This window comes from Elaeis guineensis, chromosome 2 (assembly GCF_000442705.2).
Source record: "Elaeis guineensis isolate ETL-2024a chromosome 2, EG11, whole genome shotgun sequence".
Taxonomy (NCBI): domain Eukaryota; kingdom Viridiplantae; phylum Streptophyta; class Magnoliopsida; order Arecales; family Arecaceae; genus Elaeis; species Elaeis guineensis.
Window position 1 is genome coordinate 9,854,018 of NC_025994.2, and position 24,971 is coordinate 9,878,988.

Genomic DNA, 24,971 nt, shown 5'->3' on the forward strand with positions numbered 1-24,971 from the left:
AAATAAAAATTAAATTTTGAAGGATTAGAAGATCTATATTTTCTAGAATAGAAATGAAACTTTCCTCTCGACCAATCGGCTTAAAAAAAAAAAAAAAAAAGTTAAATTCCTGTGCATATTTTCTATCCAAAAGCTTGAGAATAGTCACAAAGGTGAGCTATTCTGCCAGTGATTCTGACCCTGTACCACAAGAAGACAGACTTCTTGTCTCTCTTCGGACTATGCATTCATTTCACATCAGACAGATCACATGGAAACAGTGCACATAGTAGCAAACGTATTTCTCTCTGCCAAATGTAATCTATTTTGAATTCCATGTGGTCTTATAAGTAATTATTTGCACTATAATTCCTCAGAGATGTAGCAGCAGCATTATGACACTAGAAGAAAAGTTATTTCTCCACTGCGGACATGCAGGTATATATAACTTACAGGATTTTTCTTGGTACAATTGACTGTTAGGATCTATTTCAAGCATTTTATCACTTCCTAATGAAAGAGACACCCTTTTGGATGCTCCCGGCCAACTCTTTCTTTGCCTTCTCCAAGCCAGCCCTGTAATAACATAGGAATTGGTCAGATCATATGGTTGTGAAGCATGACATGGTTCAAGTTTGTTAAAAGAGAATTGATTATGCGAGTCCCATAGCTGAGATTCTGCTAAGTAGATAGAATCATCTATAATTCCTATAGTGGGAACTCCTGCAACTTGGGTACATGGTGCACCTACATTTAACAGAGGCCGTAGGGTCAGATTCGGGTTTGGTCAAGCTGGGATCAGGCCAAATAACCTTCAACCCATACCCAATCAATTTATGATTGGGTCGAAAAGTATAAATCTATGACAATCCATTTATTTTATAAGGACCCCTACACCAAATCACTTGTTAATTTCATTGCTTAATAAAAATAAAAGAGGATCAAAAAATTGGAAGATTCAATGTGGGCATCCAAATAAAATGCGAAAACAATAAGAAATTAAAGAGGAGAAGAAAAATTCTAAATATCAAACTCATTGTTCTCTCCACCCCTTAAACCTGTTTAATTCTCTTAATCATTAACTAGCAGCCTTGTAATCATCAAAGTAAATCCCTGACTAGGTCCTAGTCCATCTCACAATTACCATTATTAAGTTCTACAATGAATTTTAAAGATTTGTTCAATCCATGGGGGCCATCATTTTACGAGGGTCATACCCATAACCAACCCATTTATGGCCGGGTTGGTCTTAGTTAGCCTATACTCAAACCAACTATAATAAGTCCTCACCCAAACCCATTTATTTCGGGTCAGTTCAGGCAGGTTGATGGGCCCAATTAAAGAATTGCCACCCCTAATATTTAATAGGTTTCAGCACAAACTTGACCTAACTTAAATATGTTGGTGGCAACAGGCTGCTATAACCAGAGGAGAGTCATAGCAGACTTCACTCATAGACTATTAAAGCTGCCACATACCAAACAGTAAGAATACCTACTGTTTTGGTTGTAAAGGATCCTGTATCGCAGTTGACGCCATATGGATGAAAAGGTAGTTGGGCTTTCAAATTTATGACCCCACATATTTTAGTATAAAAGAAGCACAAAAAATCACAAACTGTTGCAAGCATATTGATAAAGCAGTTGCAGTAAAGCAACCGACCTTTCGAACTCGTTTAATGGCCCAAGAGGGATGATCTCCTCAACTCCACTACGACCTAACCTCACTTTCGTTGCAAAGAAGGGTAACTCTGTTACCTATAAGAAGAAACATGATGCTCTCTGTCAGCAAGTCAAAAAGAAAACGAAAGAGAAAAAAAAGAGACAAAAAGAAACAAAGGAAAAAACAGTAAATTTGATAGGAAGAGCACCTGAGAAGCAACAAATGAGCATTCCACAATACCAGCATCACCTCGCATTCCACGCAAGCAAGCATCAGCAAATTTAGCAGCAGCATATGCCTGCATTGATTTGTTATTGTTTCATTCCATTGCACCAAGTACAAGGAGTTAACCATCAGTTTATTCAGAAAGGAATGGGAAACAAAATATGAAGTGAAGAACATCAACCATTGACAAGGTTGCAGAGCCTGCTCCAGCTTTTGCCTGCACCAGAAAACAAATAATTCAGTTTCGCAAGGTGTTAGATTCTACAATCTATAACACGTCGATTAAACAAGATTTTGATACAGAATGAACCAAATAAGTTCTGTCCAACCAACAGTTGCTAAATGCTTAGGTCAATAAAAGGTTAAATAGGCTTAGCTAATAATGGTTACAATTATCAGAATCAGAAATTGTGAAAACAGCCTCAGGGGCATAGCTGACCTATGCTCAAAGAACTTGCAAAAAAAACCCCAAACTTCAAAATAGCAAATTGATACACTCTGAAGAGAATCTCATTCCACAGGATGGGAGCACATTCCACACAAGCCAGGTCCAGATCAACTCTTAGGCTCATGGCTTGGTCTAAGCACAGGCCATCCTAAACCAACCCAAGCGCGACCAAAGGCTCCAACATGAAGGCCATATGCGAACCACATGTTAGCAAAGAAATATTGCATTATTGCCCTGAACTGTCTCACCCATGTGTCAAGCACTAACTGCTAGGAAAAAAGAACTGGAGAACTAGAACCAGAGAGTTCCATACTACATTTTGGGCTTCAGCTGAGATTTATGCAGTACGCAAAAGCTCAAACATTTAAATTTGGACACCGGCTGAGCCCAGCTAGGGGTGGATAAACAAAATCCAGGCTTTGAATAACCTAAATGGACCTTTTTAAGATTCCAGCAAAATCATTTTTACTGATATTCAGCTAGCACAATAAACTTGTATCTATCACTCTTTTTGTTTACAACAAGATCACATTTTAGTTGTCCAGTGTTTGCTCAGCGGTATGAGTCAACTATTCATCTGAGGCATGTTTGGCTACCTTTTATGAGACCCAAGCTTTTAACTTTAGTCATTGGCTCAGCAGCTATTTTGTGATGTATAATTTTTTTATCTGATCAAAGCGACCATTCACGGAAACCTTCTCTTCTTGCTTAAGATTTTCTTTCTTAACATGCAAATAAATTATTCTGATGTCATCTTTCATTATATCTTCTGGCCAATGTTTTGTAATGCACCATATCACTATACATTCCTCCATGCTTCACGATGCTACTTCAGTCATTCTTGCCTCACTAATATCACATACATAATGACTTAACCCTTTTATCAATTCTCACTGCATGAAATTTTAGGCACATGCATTGGCAAGCAATCTTTACCTCCTTGCTTCATGATGCTGCTTTGGTCATTCTTGCCTCACTCATATTGTATACATAATGACTTGAACCCTCGTATCAATTCCATAGAATGAAATTTTAGGCTTGTACATTAGCAAGCGATCTTTCTTACTACTAAATCCAATTCTGGACAGATTACTTTATGTATATTAAACTCTCATGCGGCAGTCTTCTTCAAGATTGCTTTATTTTCTTCTAAAATTACCCATTGAACTTAGCAACCTGCAGATGAGCAGCATCTTATGCATACAGTATCACATTCTTACTCAATGATATACTAGTTAGATTATCATGGTCTGCAAGCCACCATGTGCAGCAACCATTACGCCTTTGTCATCCAATTACCTTGGTGACATTATGAAACCTCAGTCTTGCAGAGATTAAAAAAGGACAATATCTGAAGTGGATCCTGTGTGAAATTGGACCAGCACATTGTAAAATCTGCAAGTATAAAATCTTGAGGGAAACAATAATTATAAATTCATAAAATTATCTATAAGGAGATTAACAAGTGGCCCTCGCTTAAAAAGGGCTAGCCCAACTGAGGTCTTCATCCTTGAGGACCGGTTACCTAATGATTAATTCAACTTTGAGGCATTAGTTCATCATTACATATGGACAACTATGTCTCGCATGGACAACAGACCAACTTCAGTTCTCATCATCCAACAAACCAAGATCAATATATGCAATGCAAATTATGGATTTTTGAAATTATTTTAGTTAAAATGGTGTTTCAGAATAAACTGTGTTTAAGTTTTCGGTTGCATAAATTTTCAAAATTGGTCACGTCATCCAATAGTAGAAGAATTGGTTTTCAAGTGGTCATGGTTTCCAATCTGCTTGATGAGGAAATTTGCTGAGAATTAATTTAATCTTAGAACTTGCTTAGTTTAACTTGGTTCTAGACTATTCTTATCGGGATTCCAGATTGCAGGATGTCGGAAGTTGAACTCCAGCCAAAGTCCACATTGGAACCGAACAAAGGTTCAGCTCAATCAAATTTGGGCATGTCCCAGCCAATCCCATCAGGCTCTCTCCTCTTTTAGTGAATTAAGAAAGGTGGTGCGAGATGGCTGGCCCATGGGTAACAAGTGGCAGCCATTTAGTCCAGAATTGAATGGGAGATGTTGGCCATCAGAGAAGGGAGTCGGAGACATTAGGATTAGAAGCTAGGCTTTAAGACTTCCCCTTCCCTTGTTTAATTTTTATGTCAAATTTCAAATTGAAAATATAATATATTTTTTATTCTATAAGTTTAATACACATTATATAAATTATATATGTAAGCCGAGTTATTCTAAGTCATGTTAGAAGGTGACAAGCCCAAGTGCACCTTGATTTTAAATTGGACCTGAAAATCTCATCCCAATCAACTATGCTGGAACTCTTTGTCCATGCCTGTCCAAACCTAAGATGGATGGGCCAGGTCGGGAGGGCCATGCCAATTTTGCTTAGGTCTACTCACTTGTCTTTGACTATGCCACTATACAAAGCCTTTCCAAATGTTTGGCATGAACCTTTTTAATTAGAACCATTTGACCAAGCCCAGATCCATCTTACTACGAAAATCCAAGTAGGGTAGGTCAATAAGCTCCCGGACAGACTACCCAGAATGCATAAGTTTACTCCACCTCGAGTTAGATAGGATAACCTTTTATCTTGTTGGCACCTAGAGTGGATAGCTGCTACACTGTATGGTTAGGTAACTCTATCTTGGTGATATGAAATCTCGATTCTAGGCCTCTTGGTAATTGGACCAATCTAATCTTGATGATTTTTTTTGTTTTGGAACCCAATTATGTCATAAATTTGCTTAGGAAATCAGACTGGTATCTCATTGCAGTAGCATGCAATGGTCCTAAAGTGTTGGTTGGTGGTTGCTCTCAAGGTTCCCCAGGAGCATGCACATGTGAACAGAACTTCTAGGATCCCCATGGTGGAATCATGTTAGTAACCCACGCAAAATAAGGGTGGATTCCTATTTTAATGAGATTATGGTTGCTTGTATGCTGTGATCCATATTTTGTGGTTCTTTTCAGCTTCATAGACTATCTGATTGACTAAAAATTTTATGCAGGTTAAAAGATATGACAAATTAACCTGGGAAGTTCCATCTATTACCAAAGTCAACACAAATAACCCCTAGAAAACAACCACAAGAGCTCACAACTTATCTCAATTTGAAGCAAACCGTTTGTTGGATACGATGACAAAAAATTCAACCTCAATCACTTCAAACCCCCCACAACTATGTAAAAAAATTGGACATTGTTATAAAAATCAGCTGCTATGGCCACTACAGTGGCTGCTATAGTGTTTTGGCCTGAAAATACTATGCTACGCGAGGTATCAAAGCGGTGGGGGTGCTATATGGTGCTTATGTATGAAGCTACTACTGTGTGGGGCAAAAACCACGATAGTGGCCACTATGCTATTATGGGTTCAAAGCAGGTGATATATTTCATAGCAAGCTGGATTAGTTTAATTGAATCAGCCTGGTAATTGGCCAGCCCAACAGGTTAAATGGAGCATGGTAAAAAAGAGCAGAAAGAGAAGTGAAATATGTTACATGATTTCAGACATCTTTCTTTTATGATTGATACTATGTAATCATAGACATCTTTATTTTATGGTTGATGTTATGTGATTGTGGGCATTTTTATCTTATGAGTGATGTTGTTGGGTTTCATGCATCATGATATTTGTTATTAGATTGTGGACCTTTACATTACATGGAAATGTATATAATATTATGTTGTTCTATTGATGATGTTCTATAGTTTTCTTCTTGATACTTTTTTTCATGAAGTTGATGTAAAACACTGATTTTTGGTACTTACTATGGAAGAACATATATTTCAACACATGCTTTGGGCTATGGTGCCTACTATAGGAGCATACACTATGAAACCCCTTGCTGCTACATGCCCACCATCCACTTTTAATACATTGAAATCAGACAATATGCTTTAACATCTGTAAGACCACCTCCCTTTCATTGCCTTCTTCCTTCCTATCCTTCTTTTTTCCTGGGTTATAAGATAATTTATCAACTTAAAGTTGGAAAATGCAGGTTCTCTCTCACAAAAATCCTAGACATTGATACATTTCCAGCCCAAGAGGATACACCACATTAGCATGTGCGTAAGACCTCAACTAAACTTGCCATCTCATTAAGTCTCTATCAAAGGAAATTAACTAAAATCATATCCTTACAGTAATATTCACCTTCTCCAGTATGAAGAGATGAAGTATGGGATGAGCACCTAGGTATCTTAAAAGTAGACTTCAAAACTACTAAGAAACAAGGTTTGTAGGATTCTTACTATCAATGGATGACGTGCTGTGCTACCATTAATGGACAGCTGGTGCACAAAATATTGCCATCTGCTTTCTATCCTCATTCTTTACTTGTTCCCACTTTTGATAAAGAAAAAATGGATTCTCAGTTTGCATCTCTTTCCATGCAAAAACACTTGCCAATTTTTCCATATCCTTATTCTCCTTAATCTTCACCTTGCTGTTTTTAAGCTTGCTTCTGATGCATTAGGTACCAAACTAATCTGGATGCACAAATAGTGGCTTCCAAGATATGCACAAGAATAACAGTTCACCTTTACAACTTCTCTTTTAGCTATACAGACCTTATATATCGAGGTAGTGTTTGGTGACCCAAATGGGATCACCATGGTGATCTAAAATCACCGATGATCTGAATTCTATGGTGAGTTGATCTCCAATAATTTAATATCACTGTGTTTGGTAGGCGATGATTCAATGATCAAAGATCCCCACATATCTATAAGTAACTTGTTTGATATTTCATAGGAATCAAAGACCACTGCCAAAATTACTCATGATATATTCCATAAAAATATATTTATTACATATAAAATATATTATAATAAAATATTAATATATTAATAATTAATATATTCTATAAAATATATTTATTAGTCCTATAAATTATTAAACCTATAAAAATATTTTAACTGTTATTATAGAATCAATATTTTTATTTATACTTATAATATATTATTTATTAATATAATTATTTATTTTGATTAAGAATAAGGCAAATAGAATTAATATATTAAATACTTTTATTATATAAATATGAAGTACAGTAACATATTTGTACTCTAATTTAAAATTATTATTGAATCGCAATATGACAATAATATGATTAACAATATATTATAATATAATATATATTATAAATATGATATAAATTATCAATAAAATATAATATAATATCAGATGTATAATATCGATATAATATATTAACAATATATTGATATATCATTTTTTTTTTTTGCTGGACTGAAGGATATTATTGCCTTTAAATTTTAGCCCAAGATCACTGTCCAAAGGGTAATCTTGAATTTCCGATCTTAAGGTTGGATATCCCACCATCGATTGGATGGTGATTTGAGGACCGAGGGTAATTTGAGATCACTATCATGTAGGATCACCATGATGCAACTAAATGCAGTCATCTCATCATCTCCACCCATATTATCCTTGATCTTGGGTGAATCACCCCATACCAAACGCCCCCGTATAGCATCATTCAAAAGCAGAATTCAGCAATAACAACAATAAATTCCCTCATGGATGGTTTGAAGATATGTTCCATATATTATCAATATTTTTCCATCATCCCAATGGATGGTTTGAAGAAATGTTCCATATATTTATCAGCACTTCCATCATTTCATGGAAGATACAGGCTTTTAATTGATCATGTTTGCTCCAACCAAAAATAGATAGTATTTGCTGATAGTCCATGAGAAGGAATCCTCTTTGGCAAAAACTTCATCTTCTCCACATAGACAAACCACCATTTGATATGAAATTATGATTTGTTCACATGACTTATTAATTTAGTGAAAATGAATTACACCTTTCGATTGATGCTTGGCAAACAAATTGTTTCTAAAAAGCCATTTCAATAGAATCTAGGGGAACAAAATCGCATGCAACACAGAAGCCTCTCCATCACCTTTTTCTCCATAAAAATCAAAATCCCAAGCACTTCAAGGATGAAAGGTACCCATTCAAGGGTTTCTTTGATAAACACCCAATGAAAGGGTTTCTAGCATCATCAAAATTAACAAGGAACAAAATAAAGTTTTGCAGACTACCACCTCTATCAATTATGTCCAAAATTTAATTTTCACCACTTTGTTGATGCTCTTCATACTAAAGATCATTGATATTCTCCTAGAACACAAAACATATCAGCTTCCATTCAGGATCAGTACCACGTGTTAACCTTTTGTGGCCTAGAAAATCAACAGAATGTTGTGCATGGTTCGTTAAATCAGCTAACTGCTGTGCATCAATATGGCTGTTTGAGGAAAACAGTTAACTTTTTGGTGACTAGAAGCCCTAGATCTTCTGATAGAAGGGAAGGTCTCCACTTTTGCCACTACCAAATTACTTTCTTGTCATATATTCTTCACCTTCGACTGGTCAATATCTGAAAATATTTTCCAGAGACTGATGTTGTCTAATGTTCTCAACTCAATCTGTTTTTTATGCAACCTTATTGGAAACAACCTGGAAAAGATGCTCCAGCAATAGATCCTGCTGCACTCAAAGCACAACATGTTTGACCAAAAATTAGGCCACCGTGGTTTCTTAGAGCTGAAATTAGCAGAATTTGAAGAGAAGTTCCCTCATGTCTGATTGTTTTGGATCTGCAGTAGACCTAGTCGATGATCAATAGAAGAAAACAAAGCAGCATTTTGAAAGAATTAGAAAGATCTCTATGCCTGAAATAAAGTTCCAAATGTATAAAAGCAAATCCCACCTTTCAAAACCTTCTATTTCCAAAAGGTTCTTCTATACTTTCCTAAAAGAGACAAATGCTCCTACACTTCTTGTTGGAGGTAAGGCAGCTAAAGTAGCCTATACACCAGCCAGTTTTCCTTTATAATATAGCTCCCAATCTCCTCTTTCCCACTAAGGGCCACACATCTCTTTTCTCCTTGATTTTCTAAGAGCATAACTCTCCACACTCTAAGTGATTGGGCAAGGAACATCGCCGCAGTACCAGGCCCATACCGGTGGCACCCTATTACTATATCAATACATGTAGTACAGATGCCGACTTGGCACATCGAGTGTCGGTACGCCTCTTGTACCACATAATGGATCGGTACCGTTATGGTAAACCATGTACCGCTCGATTCAGTATCATATGACATACCTTGAGCTCTCATTTAAGAGGGCAGCACCTTCCCAAAGCAGGCACTCTCACTAGTTAAAAAGGATAAGGCATTGTTCCATCATTGGTTAAAACATCCATGATACACTAATGAACTCCTAATCTCAGCCCTCTTCCACATAAGGTCCTATATGCAAATGATCCCTTCATAAGAAAACTAAGAATCTCCCCCAAAACACCATATCTCCAATTTATCTCATCTCTTTGTAGTGGCCAAGACCTATCAGTTACAAACTTCAAATAAAATCACATTATCATTCTATAGGCCCACTTGATTGTCTGCAATACTATTTAAGCTCAAAGGCAAAGTCGGACCACATGATTAAGTACTTCCATCACTTCTATCACATGCCATTTCCATTATTACCAACATGCACCACATACTCTTCTAAATATCATGTCAGCTCATCAGCACATCTCCCTCACTGGATGTACACAAGATCTGCTCACCCTGATCAAGCACCATGCATCCTGAAGCATTAACATTGCTTACCATAGCCGTTCAACCATTGTAATGCTAACACGCAAGTAGGACGAACCAGCAGACTGGAAAGGGATTACAACATGGTACATGCATGCATAGATCAACTATGTAAGATCATATTTGAAGAGTTTGTGGATAGTTTCGAGCATATCATTTAGCTTGATTCTACTGAGTACTGACTCCAAATGGTCTAAATTGAATATATATAGCATTGTGCATGAAACACAACATCAACTCCTGTAGTACCCTCCAATCTTACCATGAACGTATAAAGGTGAAATATAGTTGAGACTTTAGAGGCTACAGGTCATGCAAAAAGCCTTGAACAACCAAAAAGTGCAACCGCCTTCTGGTAAAGGGGAAGTGTTGTGAGATGAGAGGCGATGAAACTCAAGTTTATTGGATGCATATAATTTAAAATTCAAGGTACTAGCATTTCACAAGAATTATTTTCTACTCCTAAAGTCAATGTAGCAAGCCATGTTCAAACACTGACTAATACAAACACACAGAAACTAGAAATAATTTTGATTTAAAAACATTTGACAAATCCAGCATATCATTCAAACAGTTATTTATTGTAAAGTGTCCGCTTTTTTTTTTCATTTCACTAGTCTATAGCCAGTTAGCAGTACACAACAACCATAAAGGAGCCCTAAATTTATAAAGCTAAAAAAATTCAACCAGTAACAAGTCTTAAATTCACATGTCAAAAGGTCAATAAGTTTGAATTCATGAATTTCATGCTAGCAGCACATCATAAAATTAGTGACAAATCAAAATCCACATTCTGCAAATCCTAAAAAATTATATTGGGTGGCAAAAAGTTTTGAAGAAGAAGAAATTGTGCAAAAGAAAAAGAATATATAAAAGTTTGACCAGGTTTTTTATGGATAATTGTTGTGGCATTTTTACCTCAACTACTTCTGTTCCCCCATTCTGAATGCGATCAGTCAGATAGCTAATTTCTTCTGTGGTGAATGAACATGAAGGATTAACCTGTATAAAAATAATATAATTTCCATTAAGTCATTCAAATAGTGAATACTCAAAAAGGCATCTGCTTGGGAAGAGAAACAATCATATCCAGAAGGGAGTTTTTCTCACCTGGGACAGGAGAGGTAATATTGTAACTCCTGCATGGCCACCAACCACAGGAACATTAACCTCCCTGGGGTCGATTCCCAGTACTTCTGCCTGTTAACAATGCACATAGATAGGCTACGAATGTAAGCAAAAACAAAAAATTCAGATCAAATGCAAAAATCACATTGAACTCATGAAAATCAATACTCTAGAAATGCGAATGCTTATAAAGACCTCATAAGATGGATCTTGTGATACTATATAAATTTCCAAAGCAACAATGAGAAAAGGCCTAGTAGCATATATTATTTGGCAAGCAAGTTCTGGTCAGAAGCCTACCACAAATGTATTGGCTCTCACTACATCAAGAGTTGTCACACCCAAAAGACGCTTGGGATCATAGGTTCCAGCTTGCTTAAAAACCTCTGCTGCAATAGGAACAGTAGAATTTACCGGATTGCTGATCAAATTCACAATTGCATTAGGGCAGCATTTAGAAATTCCTTCACAAAGTGTCCGAACAATTCCTGCATTGATGTTAAACAAATCATCCCTCGTCATTCCTGGTTTTCTGGGGACACCAGCCGGAATGATGACAAGGTCCATTCCTGTAAGTGCGCTTTCCAGTTGGGGTTGACCCAAAAAGCCACGTACCTGGAGAATATCATGGAGAAATATATTATTATATCAAAGAATTTCAACAAGAACACTTAGAAAATGATATCTATGCCACCACAAATACTTCAAGATTCAATAACCAATATCTTAGAACGCAAACAATATCTCATTTAAAATGAAGCAATTTTTAAAATAAATAATCAAGTATTTTTAGATGACTGCACATACAAATGCATATAGAGTACCATCACCCCAAGACCACCGGCCTCATAATCACTTATTGGATGTGAAATGTAGATATCTCTACCCTAATATCAATATTGTATAATTTTAAGCAAGTTTAGCCCAGGCAGAGGGTTATCGAGAGTTGGGAGGAGTCAACTTGAAGTAAAGATTCCTGGTTTGAGACTAGAAACAAAGAAACAATAATTTTAAGTTTCATACCCGTATATGCTTGAAACTTTAATAGCATCATATGTAGAACTTGCTGATGGACAGAGTGTGTAAAGAAAATTACCACAGCGCCGGTGTCCATATGACTGATGTCTGCAGTGACACCAGGTGTGTTGACAACATCATAGAGATGCAGGACCGACACCAGAGGATTCATCTTCATCAGCAATGCAAGAGGCTGACCTATCCCACCGGAAGCACCCAATAAAGCCACCTTAAATCCAGATGCCCCTCCCTTAGAACGGCAATCCTCACGCCCCAGCAAGGAGATGTCTTCCATCTTCAAACATAGACCATACATTATTCAATAAAACCAAAAATCTAATATCACTGTATAAATGCAACATCATTAACTTCCAAACCTGTTCTATATTTCTATCACATGGATATTGGAAATCTAAGAGAAACTGTAGAACAAATATGACAACAGAATTCAGAATTTTTTTGAACAGAACAGAAGAAGCTAAAAGGGGAGCAGAAGATACTAATCTTACAATATCTAAAGACTCAAATATTCAGGAAATCGTTAAAGAAATCAGGAATTAACGAGGAAAAGGTGGATCTTTCCTCAAACCTAGCCGTCAAAATACTGCTCGACTATTTAATCCTCGAATAAAGGCAGGAAATTTCACTTCCCTTATTTAATAACCGGAAGAAAACCAATTTCCTCCAGTTTTCCGTTCGTAAACTCCACCAAGATTCCATCTTTTTATCATAGACCGCAATAAAGACGGAAATCCAATAATTTGCAGATAACCTAACAAACCCAACAGCATGAAAACGAAGAATTTACAATAAACTCCGATAAAAATCTCCATTATCCTCATCTAGATTTCGTCTTTTCATAACGGGCCACAACCCACCCACGTGGAATCCCATAAACTCCAACATTCCAGAACACCGAAAACAGCAGGAAATTAGACAAAGTTCCGCCAAATCTGGAGACGAAAGATCGAGATAGAAGAAAGCAGGAAAGAGAGGAAACCCGGGAACCAGAAGGCTGGAGGTGAGAAGAGATCCTCGCAATGCGTCGGAAAGCCTCGGCGCTGCGCTCCATTCTTTGAGGCCCAATCTCGAACGAACCAAGATAGAGGGAGAGGAAGCGAGGCAAGAAGGCGATGGTGACGCGAGACTGATGATATAAGGAGAGAGAGTTTGGTTGGAGCGATTGGGAAGCGTGCGGGAGAATGGATTTGGGAACACAACGCCGCTCGATCCTTATCCTTCTGCTGTGGTTGTCGGGCCTTGAGGGCTTCGAGGCTGCACCAGCCCTGACCGTGCTCGATGGTATACTTTTGCTGATAGAAGCTTCAGACGCTTGAGAGCTTTCGTGGAAGTCGCTAAAATCCAACGGCTGTGCTTTTCTTTATTTTTAAATATACATTGATTGACTTGTGCAACAAAGGAAGCCAGAGTCCTTCGGCAATTATTAATATTTTACACTCTATCACGCAATCAGATATTATTATATGATGTAATTGCATAAACGTGATAAGAGATTAGATGAGTCTCTTATTTGGGTCTGGGAGAGCAATGTGGTGTAAAATGCTATCATTCTTCTGCTTCCCTTTGAAGGAAATTATGCTTCGACCTCTCACAGCTCTTCAGTGTTGCTGCAGAAATCCGTTCATGTACGTATTAGAAAAATACCAATGCAAAGATGAATTTTTTTCATCCGAGTTTCTGATTTCACAAGTTCATTATTATCCATTGCCCCCCTTCTTGCATATGCAAGTTGGAACAAGCAAAAGGTATGGGAAAGCCTACACTTATATCCTCTTAAATTAATAGTGTTCATGTAGTCATTTATGTTATGTAAAAAGTTGAAATTACCCCCTTTTGCCTTCCATACACATCCAGCATCCCCACCAATCTCTCCCTTCCTCTATCCCCTCCTCCTCCTTTTTCTCTCTCTTCTCCTCCTCCCATGCTCATCAATCTCATCACCAATGATCTCTCCAATAATGATGCCATCATCGGCAATGGACAATACACATCCAACACCCCTACCACTCCCTCTCTCTGTTCCCTCTTTTCTCTCATCCTTCATCAACCCCATCAATAACGACCTCTTTGAGAATGGCATGATCATTTGTATATTGGCTTGCAACCTCTCTATCTAAGAGATGCTTCAATGATGCTGCAAGAGAAAAAATTTTGAAATATTGTGTTGCCCATATATGTTACAATTTTTTATTCAATTGAAGAAATATTACATGCTGCCTTTTATGATCTCATCCTATGGGGGAAAAAAGATATATTGTTTAAGATATTACATTGTCCCCTGTTTTGCCCTTTATTCTATTTATAATATATTCGACATCAACAAACGGCCTATGTAGAAAATTGAAAGCCAACTCTATTTTGATTTCTGAACATGCATTTGTTATGACTTGTACATGGTCATCCATCTACTTTGAAGAACAATCCTATGTAAAAAAATCATCTCAGAGAAATAGTTGTGTATAAGAACACTATGATTTGAATGTTTACATCATCATAATCCTCGAAATAAACCCTCTACCCTCAACTTGTAATATAGACTGCCTTATCACTTGATTTCCTAGTTCTTTTATTGTTTGCATGCCTACTAACATAAAAATCTCTTAAAAAGAGACCATTCCCATTTCATTGGATGTTTTGAAAAAGAAACTAAGATAGCCCATATGAAAAGTCTAAACATAATTCATAAACAACAGCTACAAACCATTTTAGGTAATACAGCTAGCCACCAAATTAGTCATGAAGAATAATAACATTGATTAAATTTCTTTTCTAAAAGCTTAGATGGAGTATGCTTTTATAAGTGACTCACTCGATGGCGACTCGGAGGTGGTCGGCGAGGGCGGAGACAATGAGGTGAAGGCTACGCTTGATCTAGTTGATTTGGGCAACGAGATCCTAGAAAGGTTTGTCCAAGCAAGTAGAAGGGGGAGGGGGTAGGGGGCACTTGATGGTAGTAGTGGAGGAGAGATGGAGGGAGGATGGCAAGGTGGAAGTCATCAAGCCAGAGAGAGGGAGTCTCGAGGGGGTCATGCTAGTTGGGAGAGAGGAGCTGGAAACATCATGGTAGGTAGCAAGGTCAAGAGCTTAGAAGTGGATGTGAAGGATATAGATTTTTTTAAGATTACTTTGGTTACTTAAGATTATTTTCATTATTTTCAATTTTATTTTTTTAATGTGGCATTTGGGTCTAATGTTTTGACTAACATTCTGTTAAATTGTGAGTTGAAGTTTTAGATAAAAAAAAATGATGAAAGTAAGCGTGGATTTCTCAAATTATTGAGTGTAAATATAATTTAATCCTAATCTCATGGGGATTTCTGTCATTTACTTTAAAACAAAAGAGTGAGGAGATAAAGGAGGTACTTTGTTAACAATAACTCTCATTCTCGAATGGGTTAGCTTTTAGTGAAAGAAGAGGCCAAGCATCCTTTATATATATATATATATATATATATATATATAGAAAGAAGAAAAGATTCTCAAGGTCATTCTTACATTTTTCACTTTGCAAATACCCTAATGGCACATATATGACAAATTTTATATGTTGCAAAATAAGATCTATTGAGATCAGGCTTACAATAGATGTTAAGATTATTTGTTTTAGATTGCGTAACACAGAATTGTATGTGTAACTCAACCAATTCGGCGCTTTTTTACTTGTTCAAGACCAACAAGTGCAGTGCAACTAACTCACCCAAACCTGATCGATGGAAAAGTGTGCCGTCAAAAGAGTTGTGTGCATATGTTAAATCTAGACCTGGCCAGGCTTGACCCTAATCCTTAGATGTCAAGGTCTTTTCGGGCCTATGCCGGAGCAGGCACATTGACAGGCCTAAAAATTACCAATTGAATGAACCAATATAAAATCATCTGAAATAAATGTGTTTTCTTCTGATTTTCCTACTATAGTTTTGCATGTTCTTGTAAACGGGCAAAGATATGACCCACTTTAGCCTGATGCATCACTAAGGTTTCAATAATATACTAAGCATACCCTAATTTGTCAAGCCAATAATAAGTCAAACCTAATTGCCTTAAGTTTTGGCATTATAAAACTATGTTCTAAGGATGAAATTGGATCTTTCTGTCACGCCCCGAACCCAACATCTGGGTCGGATACGTGATAGCCACACACTCCTTAGAGCAAGCCCTAAAGAATATGCAAGACCAAAAATATTTCATTACAACCTCAACATCCATAATATCTAATTTCAATAATAATTAGTAAAATTTATATAATTATCAATAAATTTTTTTCAATCATCTGATCAGGTACTATGATACTCTATCTATCCATCTGCTCATCTATAAATCCAAGCCATAGCCAATCATAAACATCCTGTAACTCTTAGAAGAAAAAAAAATAAAGGGGTGTGAGCTTCACAGTCCAGTAAGAATTTTTATATCATACTAATATTTAATATAATATAAAAATAAAAATAAATAATAAAATATAAAATCTCATGTTCAATATCCAGAATACTGCAAATATCCATAAATTATCTGTCTTGTCAAAAGAGATGCATCATCATATGTTAATGGATGAAATACTTTTGTTCAATAATTGTTTCACGTCTTATCTTTCATTTTTCTTTTTATAATCACATGATTTTTAACATTTTCTTTCTGGCTCTGGACTAACCAAGTCTATACCTCAGTCATAATCTGAATCAATTACCACTTAAAAGCCTTTCAAGGCTATCCCAGGATGAGCTCCTGGTCGGCTGTCCTATGTACGAAAGTCCGTGAGAGGTTATCCTAGGCATAAGCTCCTGGCGGACTGTCCTAGACATAAGCTCCTAGCTGACTGATCACTTACAAGCCAGTGGGGGCTGTCCCAGGTATAAGCTCCTAGCGGACTATCCCAGGCATAAACTCCTGACAGACTGTTCCACATGACAAGACTAGTCCATATCATATCTTTCTTTTTCATTTAATCATTATGTGTTGATTTCATCAAATCAATTCCGACTTACATTATGATCAATTTAGATATGTATAATCATGCCATTAATCTTTGATACATATATATTGACATAACATACTCATGCTCAAAATTAAATAACAGTATCTCAGATATAATAAATTCATCGATCTCAAATCCGACGATACAAAACCAATGATGCAAGACCAACAGTAAAATAGCATATATATATGATGATCATGTACAGAGATTCTTACCTTTATCGGTGATTGATCCAAGCATAGAAATCAATGTTCTTCTTTGATTTATGAATTTTGAAAATAAGATATTCCACTCGATATCTTATGTAAACAATCGTATCTCTTCATGATCCTGATCAAATATAAAAATCATATATGGAGAAATTATCGATAATCGATCCTAATAACATAAATCCAGGATTTCTCCTAGGATTACCCAAAATCGGGATTTGTCTAAGTATATGGACCCTCTATTGGTCCATAAAATTTTTAGAAAAAAAAATCCATGAAGAGAGAGAAAATTTTAGAGAGAAAAAATGGAGAGAGAATCTTCGTACCCTCTAAATGAGGCAATCATGATCGAGATCATTAGAGGTCCTATCATGATGACTTAATATGAATTAATCATGATTGATGTTATCAATTTTGAATAAGGATCAGATTGAAATCCAATTTACTGTACGAATTTTGAAGCAATCTCAGGTCATCTTATTTTCATCTCAAGTTTATCCTAGGGTCCGTGATGCAATCAGAGAGGGAGAGAAAGATCTTAGAGAAATAAAATCTATAAAGAGAGAGAAAAAGTCTAGAAAGAGAAATTGAAGAGAGAATCTAGAGAGGAGAGAGGAAAACTCACTCTCATTTTCTTTGCTTTTCTTTTCTTTTCCTTTTTCTTCTTTTTCTTTTCTTTTCTTTTCTTTTCTTTTTCTTCTTCTTCTCTTTTTCCCGTTTTCTTCTTTCTTTTCTTCTTTTCCTCATCCAAAACAAGGGACCCAATCCCCTCTTCTCCTATCGCCCTAATGCGGCCAAAGAAGGCCGACTCTAGCCACCCATGGCAACACATGATGGCGGCGCATCCACAGCCCCGACGACAACCCCAATGGTGGTTGTGGCCGGTGGCATATAGAGAAAAGAAAAAGAAAAATAGGGATGGTCCTATTCTTCTCCAAACCGACAGCTTGCCAGCTCATCGGTGAAAGAAAGGTACTCAAAAAGAGATAAAAGGGTAGAGAAGGGATTGATCTTGCTCCGATGGCCGAGAAGGACTCCGACGAACCCCCTTTTCCCGTCTAAGAACCCGTAGATCCTCTTGGAAAATCCCTCCAATCTCCTAAAAATCTCTCCAAAATCCCATTGTAGAGACCTAAAGGAGGGGAAGAGGGTTTTATAGGGAAGTTTTTCTAGTCTTTACCAGACTCCATCAGCCCGATTTCGTCAGAATCGAAGAGGAAGAAGACTTTGGCTAGGAGTCTTCCTCCTCCCATCGTGAGTTCTTTTGGGCTCACCAAAAATTGTTAGGCCCAAGAGCCCTATGGGCTGGACCGTGATATTCTCCCCTCCTTAAAATAATTTTATCCTCGAAATTAACTTTGTTGGATCAAGAACATCGATTATGTCATCTTCGAACTTTTGATAGTCTATCTTACATAGTACTTGTTTCACAAGATTTTGATATAATAAAATTATGTGAGGTCTCAAACTCATTCTCTTCATATTGATTTTTTTTTTGAAGAATAGTAACATTTTGATCTTGTATTAAAATACTCTAGTTATTTATCTAATGCATTCCGCTCAAAGTTTATAATTATCTCAGACTACCTATGATGTAAAAATAAAGAAAGATCGAACATTGGACACTCTTCACAATCATTGATTTCTTTCTTCTCTTGACCTTCCAATTAATTTAATAGATAGACTTTCATCTTAAGAAATCTCAATCTTCTATGTTAGTTTGAGTAATAATATTAAATTTAAAAAATATGAGATCTATGTCAAGATATTCTAGATTTGAACTAATAACAGAATTATCAAGCTGTTAATAATAAACTTGAGATATCTAAGATTTCTTGGCATTATCTACAATGAAGCAACCTACTAACAAAAATTATCTAACTATGATAAGATTAGATCAAAATCTATAGCATCCTTTCATTATCAATAAAATCATTCCTTATTTGCAACTAATGTATTCTATCATAATATCTTTTGAATTAAAAAAATTAATATTTTTAATCAATTTAATCCACCACACTTTTACTGCACACTTTGTTCTTAATTTATCAAATTATATAGGTTTATCAAAAGATAAGAATATCTTTGTATGTTAGATCAATCAAAGATAGATCCAACTTTTAAATTTCATATAAAATTTAGAGTAAAATTTTAAGTTTCTTTATCTTTACTACTCCTTGGGCATAGCACATCAAAATTAAATCTTGATCCACTTTCATATTTGAATTTATTGCATAAGCTTCATCACTCCTCAAGAATCTAACATGTCAAGAATTAATTGAAGTTAACCTTAGATTTATCTTGTAATCATTTAGATAATTCTTAAATCAATCTTTCTTTTTAAAAGAATTAATTCTAATTTGACAAACTAGAAGAACTCAAGCCAACATCCTTGTAGGTAGAATCAATTTGATTATTTCTTGTAGAGCTTTCTTCATCATAACTCTCAATATTAATCAATAAATCCATACAAAATCTTATCCCTTATATAAGTCATTCAAAATTTAACACTAGCAAGATATCTTAGTTCAATTCAGAAATTCGAACTTTGATTTGAATAATTAATACACTTCACTATCTTCAACAATCACAAGAAAAATTAAAGAATCTAATCCAATGATGATAATACGAATTATTAAAGATTTCATCATAACGTATATATCATGTTCTGACAAAATAAATTTTCTTATTCAATTAAACAACAATATCAAAATACCTTATATCCACTTAGAAAAGCAAGCTTTTGATTTAAAATTCAATGTAACTTGAAAGATCAAAAAAATCACATCCAAATATGATATTTTGAATAACTAAAGATTTCACCAAGATGCATATCTTATATTCTCATATTAAATTTTAAATATATTTTTATCTAAAATTGAGTTTCATATATGACCTCTTATAGGTTTAATGCTCAAAATATTTCTCTTTCATATGATACAATTTTTTCTTAGACCATATCCTAATTAACTTTCTTTTGATAAGTCCAAAAATTTTATAATGCTCAAAAAATTAACATCAAAATCAGACAAGTTATCATGACCTTTATCCATATAAGTTTCGTATTCAAAATCATTGAGTATACTCAACACAACACATTAATATCTCCCTCTTCATTCGAGAATCAACACTTTTCATACTTAGGTCAACCCTATTAATTGAAATTCAAGATATAACTCGTCAATTCTATTATAGACATCATATACCAATTATGCATAAATTTCATCATAGTATCTATTGATTCAAAATTCAATTACTGAATCATTTCTTTTATGTTTATCATGTTCTTTATGATCATAATCTAAGTTCAAATATCACTAAAGTCACAATTCCAAATAATTATAATCTTAAGCTCCAGTATCACTTAAATCATATTCTTTAGTGATCATAACTTAAACTCTAATATCATTCTATTACATTCTTAATGATCATAACTTTAAACTCTGATATTATCTATCATACTCTATTGATTATAATCCCAAAATTTTGATATCACTTATATGATAATCCCTAGTGACCTTAAACTTGGGCTCTAGTACTGTTCTGTTATATCCTAATCACTTGTATCATTATCTTCAAATGAACGTAATCTAAGCTCTAAGATCAGATACCACTCTGTCACTTCCTATTGATCTTACATAAAATTTTGATATCTCTTCATAATTTCTAATGATCTTAAACCTAAGTTCTGATATTACTCTATCATATCCTAATCACTTATATCATAATCTCCAAACGATCATAACCTGTGCTCTGATACCATTCTATAACATCATAATCACTTATATCATAGTCTCCAAATGATCATAATTTAGGCTCTGATACCATTCTGTCACACTCCGAACCCAACACCCGGATCGGATACGTAATGGCTGCACACTTCTTAGAGCAAGCCCTAAAGAATATGCAAGGCCAAAAATATTTCATTACAACCTTAACATCCATAATATCTGATTTCAATAATAATTAATAAAACTTATATAATTATAAATAAATTTTTTTCAATCCTCTGATCAAGTACTATGACACTCTATCTATCCATCTGCTCATCCATAAATCCAAGCCATAGCCAATCATAAACATCCTGTAACTCTGAGAAGAAAAAAAATGAAGGAGTGTGAGTTTCACAGCCCAGTAAAAATTTTCATATCACACTAATATATTAATATAATCTAAAAATAAAGATAAATAATAAAATATAAAATCTCATATTTAATATCCAGAATACTGTAAATATCTATAAATTATCTGTCTTATCAAAAGAGATGCATCATCATATGTTAATGGATGAAATACTTTTGTTCAACGATTGTTTCACGTCTTATCTTTCATTTCTCTTTTTATAATCACATGATTTTTAACCTTTTCTTTCTGGCTTTAAACTAACCAAGTCTATACCTCAGTCATAATTCGAATCAATTTTCACTTAAAAGTCTTTTAAGGCTGTCCCAAGATGAGTTCTTGATCGGCTGTCTCACGTACGAAAGTCCGTGAGAGGCTGTCCCAGGCATAAGCTCCTGACGGACTGTCCCAGACATGAGCTCCTGTCCGGCTAATCTATCTATAAGCCAGTGGGGGCTGTCCCAAGCATAAACTCCTGACGGACTGTCTCAAACATAAGCTCCTGACGAGCTGTTTCATATGACAAAGCTAGTCCATACCATATCTCTCTTTTTCATTTAATCATTATGTATTGATTTCATCAAATCAATTCCGACTTACATTATGATCAATTTAGATATGTCATATCCATATAATCATGCCATCAATCTCTAATACATATATATTGACATAGCATACTCATGCTCAAAATCAAATAACAGTATCTCAGATATAATAAATTCATCGATCTCAAATCCGACGATGCAAAATCAATGATGTAAGTCCAACAGTAAAATAGCATATATATATAGTGATCATATATAGGGATTCTTACCTTTATCGGTGACTGATCCAAGAATAGAAATCAATGTTCTTCTTTGATTTATGAATTTTGAAAATAAAATATTCTACTCGATATCTTATGCAAACAATTGTATCTATTCATGATTCTGATCAAATATAAAAATCATATATGAAAAAATTATCGATAATCGATCCTAATAACACAAATCCAGGACTTCTCCTAGGATTATCCAAAATCGAGATTTGTCTGAGTATCTGGACCCTCCATTGGTCCATAAGATTTTTAGAGAGAAAAAATTTATGAAGAAAGAGAAAATTTTAGAGAGAGACAATGGAGAGAGAATCTTCGTACTCTCCAAATGAGGCAATCATGATCGAGATCATTAGAGGTCCTATCGGGGTAACTTAATATAAATTAACCATGATTGATGTTATCAATTTCGAATAAGGATCTGATGAAATTCAATCTATCGCACGAATTTCGAAGCAATCTCAGGTCATCTTATTTTCATCTTAAGTTTATTCTAAGGTCCGTGATGCAATCAGAGAGGGAGAAAAAGATCCTAGAGAGACGAAATCCATAAAGAGAGAGAAAAGATTTGGAGAGAGAATCTAGAGAGAGGAGAGAGAAAAACTCACTCTCATTTTCTTTCCTTTTCTTTTCTTTCCTTTCCTTTTCCTTTTTCTTCTTTTTCTTTTCTTTTTTTTTCTTCTTCTTCTCTTTTTCCATTTTCTTCTTTCTTTTTTTCTTTTCCTCATCCAAAACAGGGACCCGATCCCCTCTTCTCCTATCGTCCTCATGCGGCCAAAAAAGACCGACTTCGGCCACCCCTGACAACACACGACAGCGGCGCATCCATAGCTCCGGCAACAACCCCAACGGCGGCTATGGCCGATGGCATATAGAGAAAAGAAAAAAAAACAGGGATGATCTTGTTCTTCTCCAATCCGGTGAAAGAAAGATATTTAAAAAGAGGTAAAAGGGTAGAGAAAGGGCTTTATCTTGCTCCGACGGCCGAGAAGGACTCCGACGAACCCCCTTTTCCCATCTAAGAACCTACGGATCCTCTTGGAAAATCCCTCCAATCTCCTAAAAATCTCTCCAAAATCCCATTGTAGAGACCTAAGGGAGGGGAAGAGGATTTTATAGGGAAGTTTTCCTAGTCTTTACTAAACTCCATCAGCCCGATTTCGTCGGAATCGAAGAGGAAGAAGACTCCGGCTAGGAGTCTTCCTTCTCCTCCCATCGTGAATCCTTTTGGGCTCACCAAAAATTGTTAGGCCCAAGAGCCCTATGGGCTGGGCCGTGACACTTTCCCTACCAAATAAAACCCATCAAGAAAAGATATTTTGTTTCAATTCAGTCTGTAGCTATATATGAAATAGTTGATGGGATAAATTTAAAAACACTGATAAGAGAAATGGCTATCAAGAACGGAATATTTTTTTTCTCTAAATACCTTTTCTTGATACAGAAGAACAGAAGCACAAGAAATATAATACAATAATCAAATGAATGAATAAAAATTTTGTAAAAAATAAAAAATTAAGGCATCTCAAAATGTTGGCATATGATTGGCTTAGATTTTAAGGTGGACATGTAACCGGTAATACTTGGATAATCTTCACACAGATTTGGAATAAAATGAAGAGAATTGTAAAAGCTACATTCAACATGCTACCAGCCGAAGCTTACTTCTTGGGAGCAAAAAAAAAAGGTCTCAAGAAAAACAGAAGGGAAAGAAGAAAAATAAAATATTGGAGCATAACGGGCAAAACCCATTTGAGAATAGCTTATATAACTCGATCCTGACAGAAACATCTAAATGAGCTTTAAATGCCGAGCCAAGTGTCAACTTCGATTAAGCTCAAGGCTGGACTATTGGATGGTAGTAGCACTCGTAGGCTGGACTTATTTAAGCCTGGCTTTGATCACTTGAGGCCACCATAAACACCTACGTGGGTTTGCATTGTAGAGCTGGACTTGGATGGTAACTCAGCCCATGCCAAACTTGGTGGAGCCTATGGTCGTCCATTTCACATTGCAATAGTTTCATGCATCATGATATCTTTTATATAGAGAGAGAGAGCAATTCTTTATACACCATGTACAGTATAATAATAGCACACCATCCAATAATATTGAGATACGTAACATATTTAGATGGGATGGACATTTAATATCGTTCAGTCTTTTCTTTTCCTAATTTTTAGTAACAAAATACTCTTTCTTCTGTACAATAAAGAAATAATAATATTATGATTTTTCTAATATATTTTTCATGAATATATATATATATATATATATATATATATATATATATATATATATATATGATGTTTTGGACTATATATATGATTTTTTATATATTTATGATATCCTGAATAATATATATGGCTTTCTGATGTTTTGTATGACTTCCTATAAATATATATGACATCTTGAATAATATATATGACATCCTGAACAACATATATACTTTCCTAATACTTTATCACTATAACAAAAAGGAGAAAAGACGATTGTTCTTTAGGCTTATTGCGGTGGTTTTAACCACCACCTAAAGATTTACTGACGAATTAAAGACCACCGCACATTCATTGCTTATGAAACCATCAATAAAAACTTTGCGGCAGTCTTGAAACTGCCGCTAGTTCTTCTAATAGGTAGCGACCGCTATTTCATCCAATAATTAGTGATGGTTTTGCTGGATCATCGCTAAATCATCCAACAA

The 24,971-nt window shown here is 35.4% G+C and overlaps 1 protein-coding gene across 1 annotated transcript; it reads right to left on the minus strand.

Annotated features, from left to right (window-relative positions):
- Positions 1-280: 280 nt before the first annotated feature.
- LOC105061005 (malate dehydrogenase, glyoxysomal) lies at positions 281-13,425 on the minus strand. The gene is made up of 9 exons (XM_010944918.3): positions 13,133-13,425; positions 12,212-12,427; positions 11,416-11,730; positions 11,098-11,187; positions 10,906-10,989; positions 2,048-2,083; positions 1,850-1,939; positions 1,642-1,736; positions 281-555 (listed from the first exon to the last, which is right to left on the minus strand). The coding sequence occupies exons 1-9, from the start codon at positions 13,202-13,204 to the stop codon at positions 483-485; spliced, it is 1,071 nt and encodes a 356-aa protein (XP_010943220.1). The 5' UTR covers positions 13,205-13,425; the 3' UTR covers positions 281-482.
- Positions 13,426-24,971: the final 11,546 nt, after the last annotated feature.

Bases quoted from the DNA above. Each gene is read 5' to 3' on its own strand.
- LOC105061005 (XM_010944918.3), bottom strand. From the start codon at position 13,204: ATGGAGCGCAGCGCCGAGGCTTTCCGACGCATTGCGAGGATCTCTTCT. The intron at 1,940-2,047 runs GTTGATGTTCTT...AAATCAATGCAG, and splicing joins GCTCTGCAACCTTGTCAATG to GCATATGCTGCTGCTAAATT. The intron at 1,737-1,849 runs GTGCTCTTCCTA...TTCTTCTTATAG, and splicing joins GCTCATTTGTTGCTTCTCAG to GTAACAGAGTTACCCTTCTT.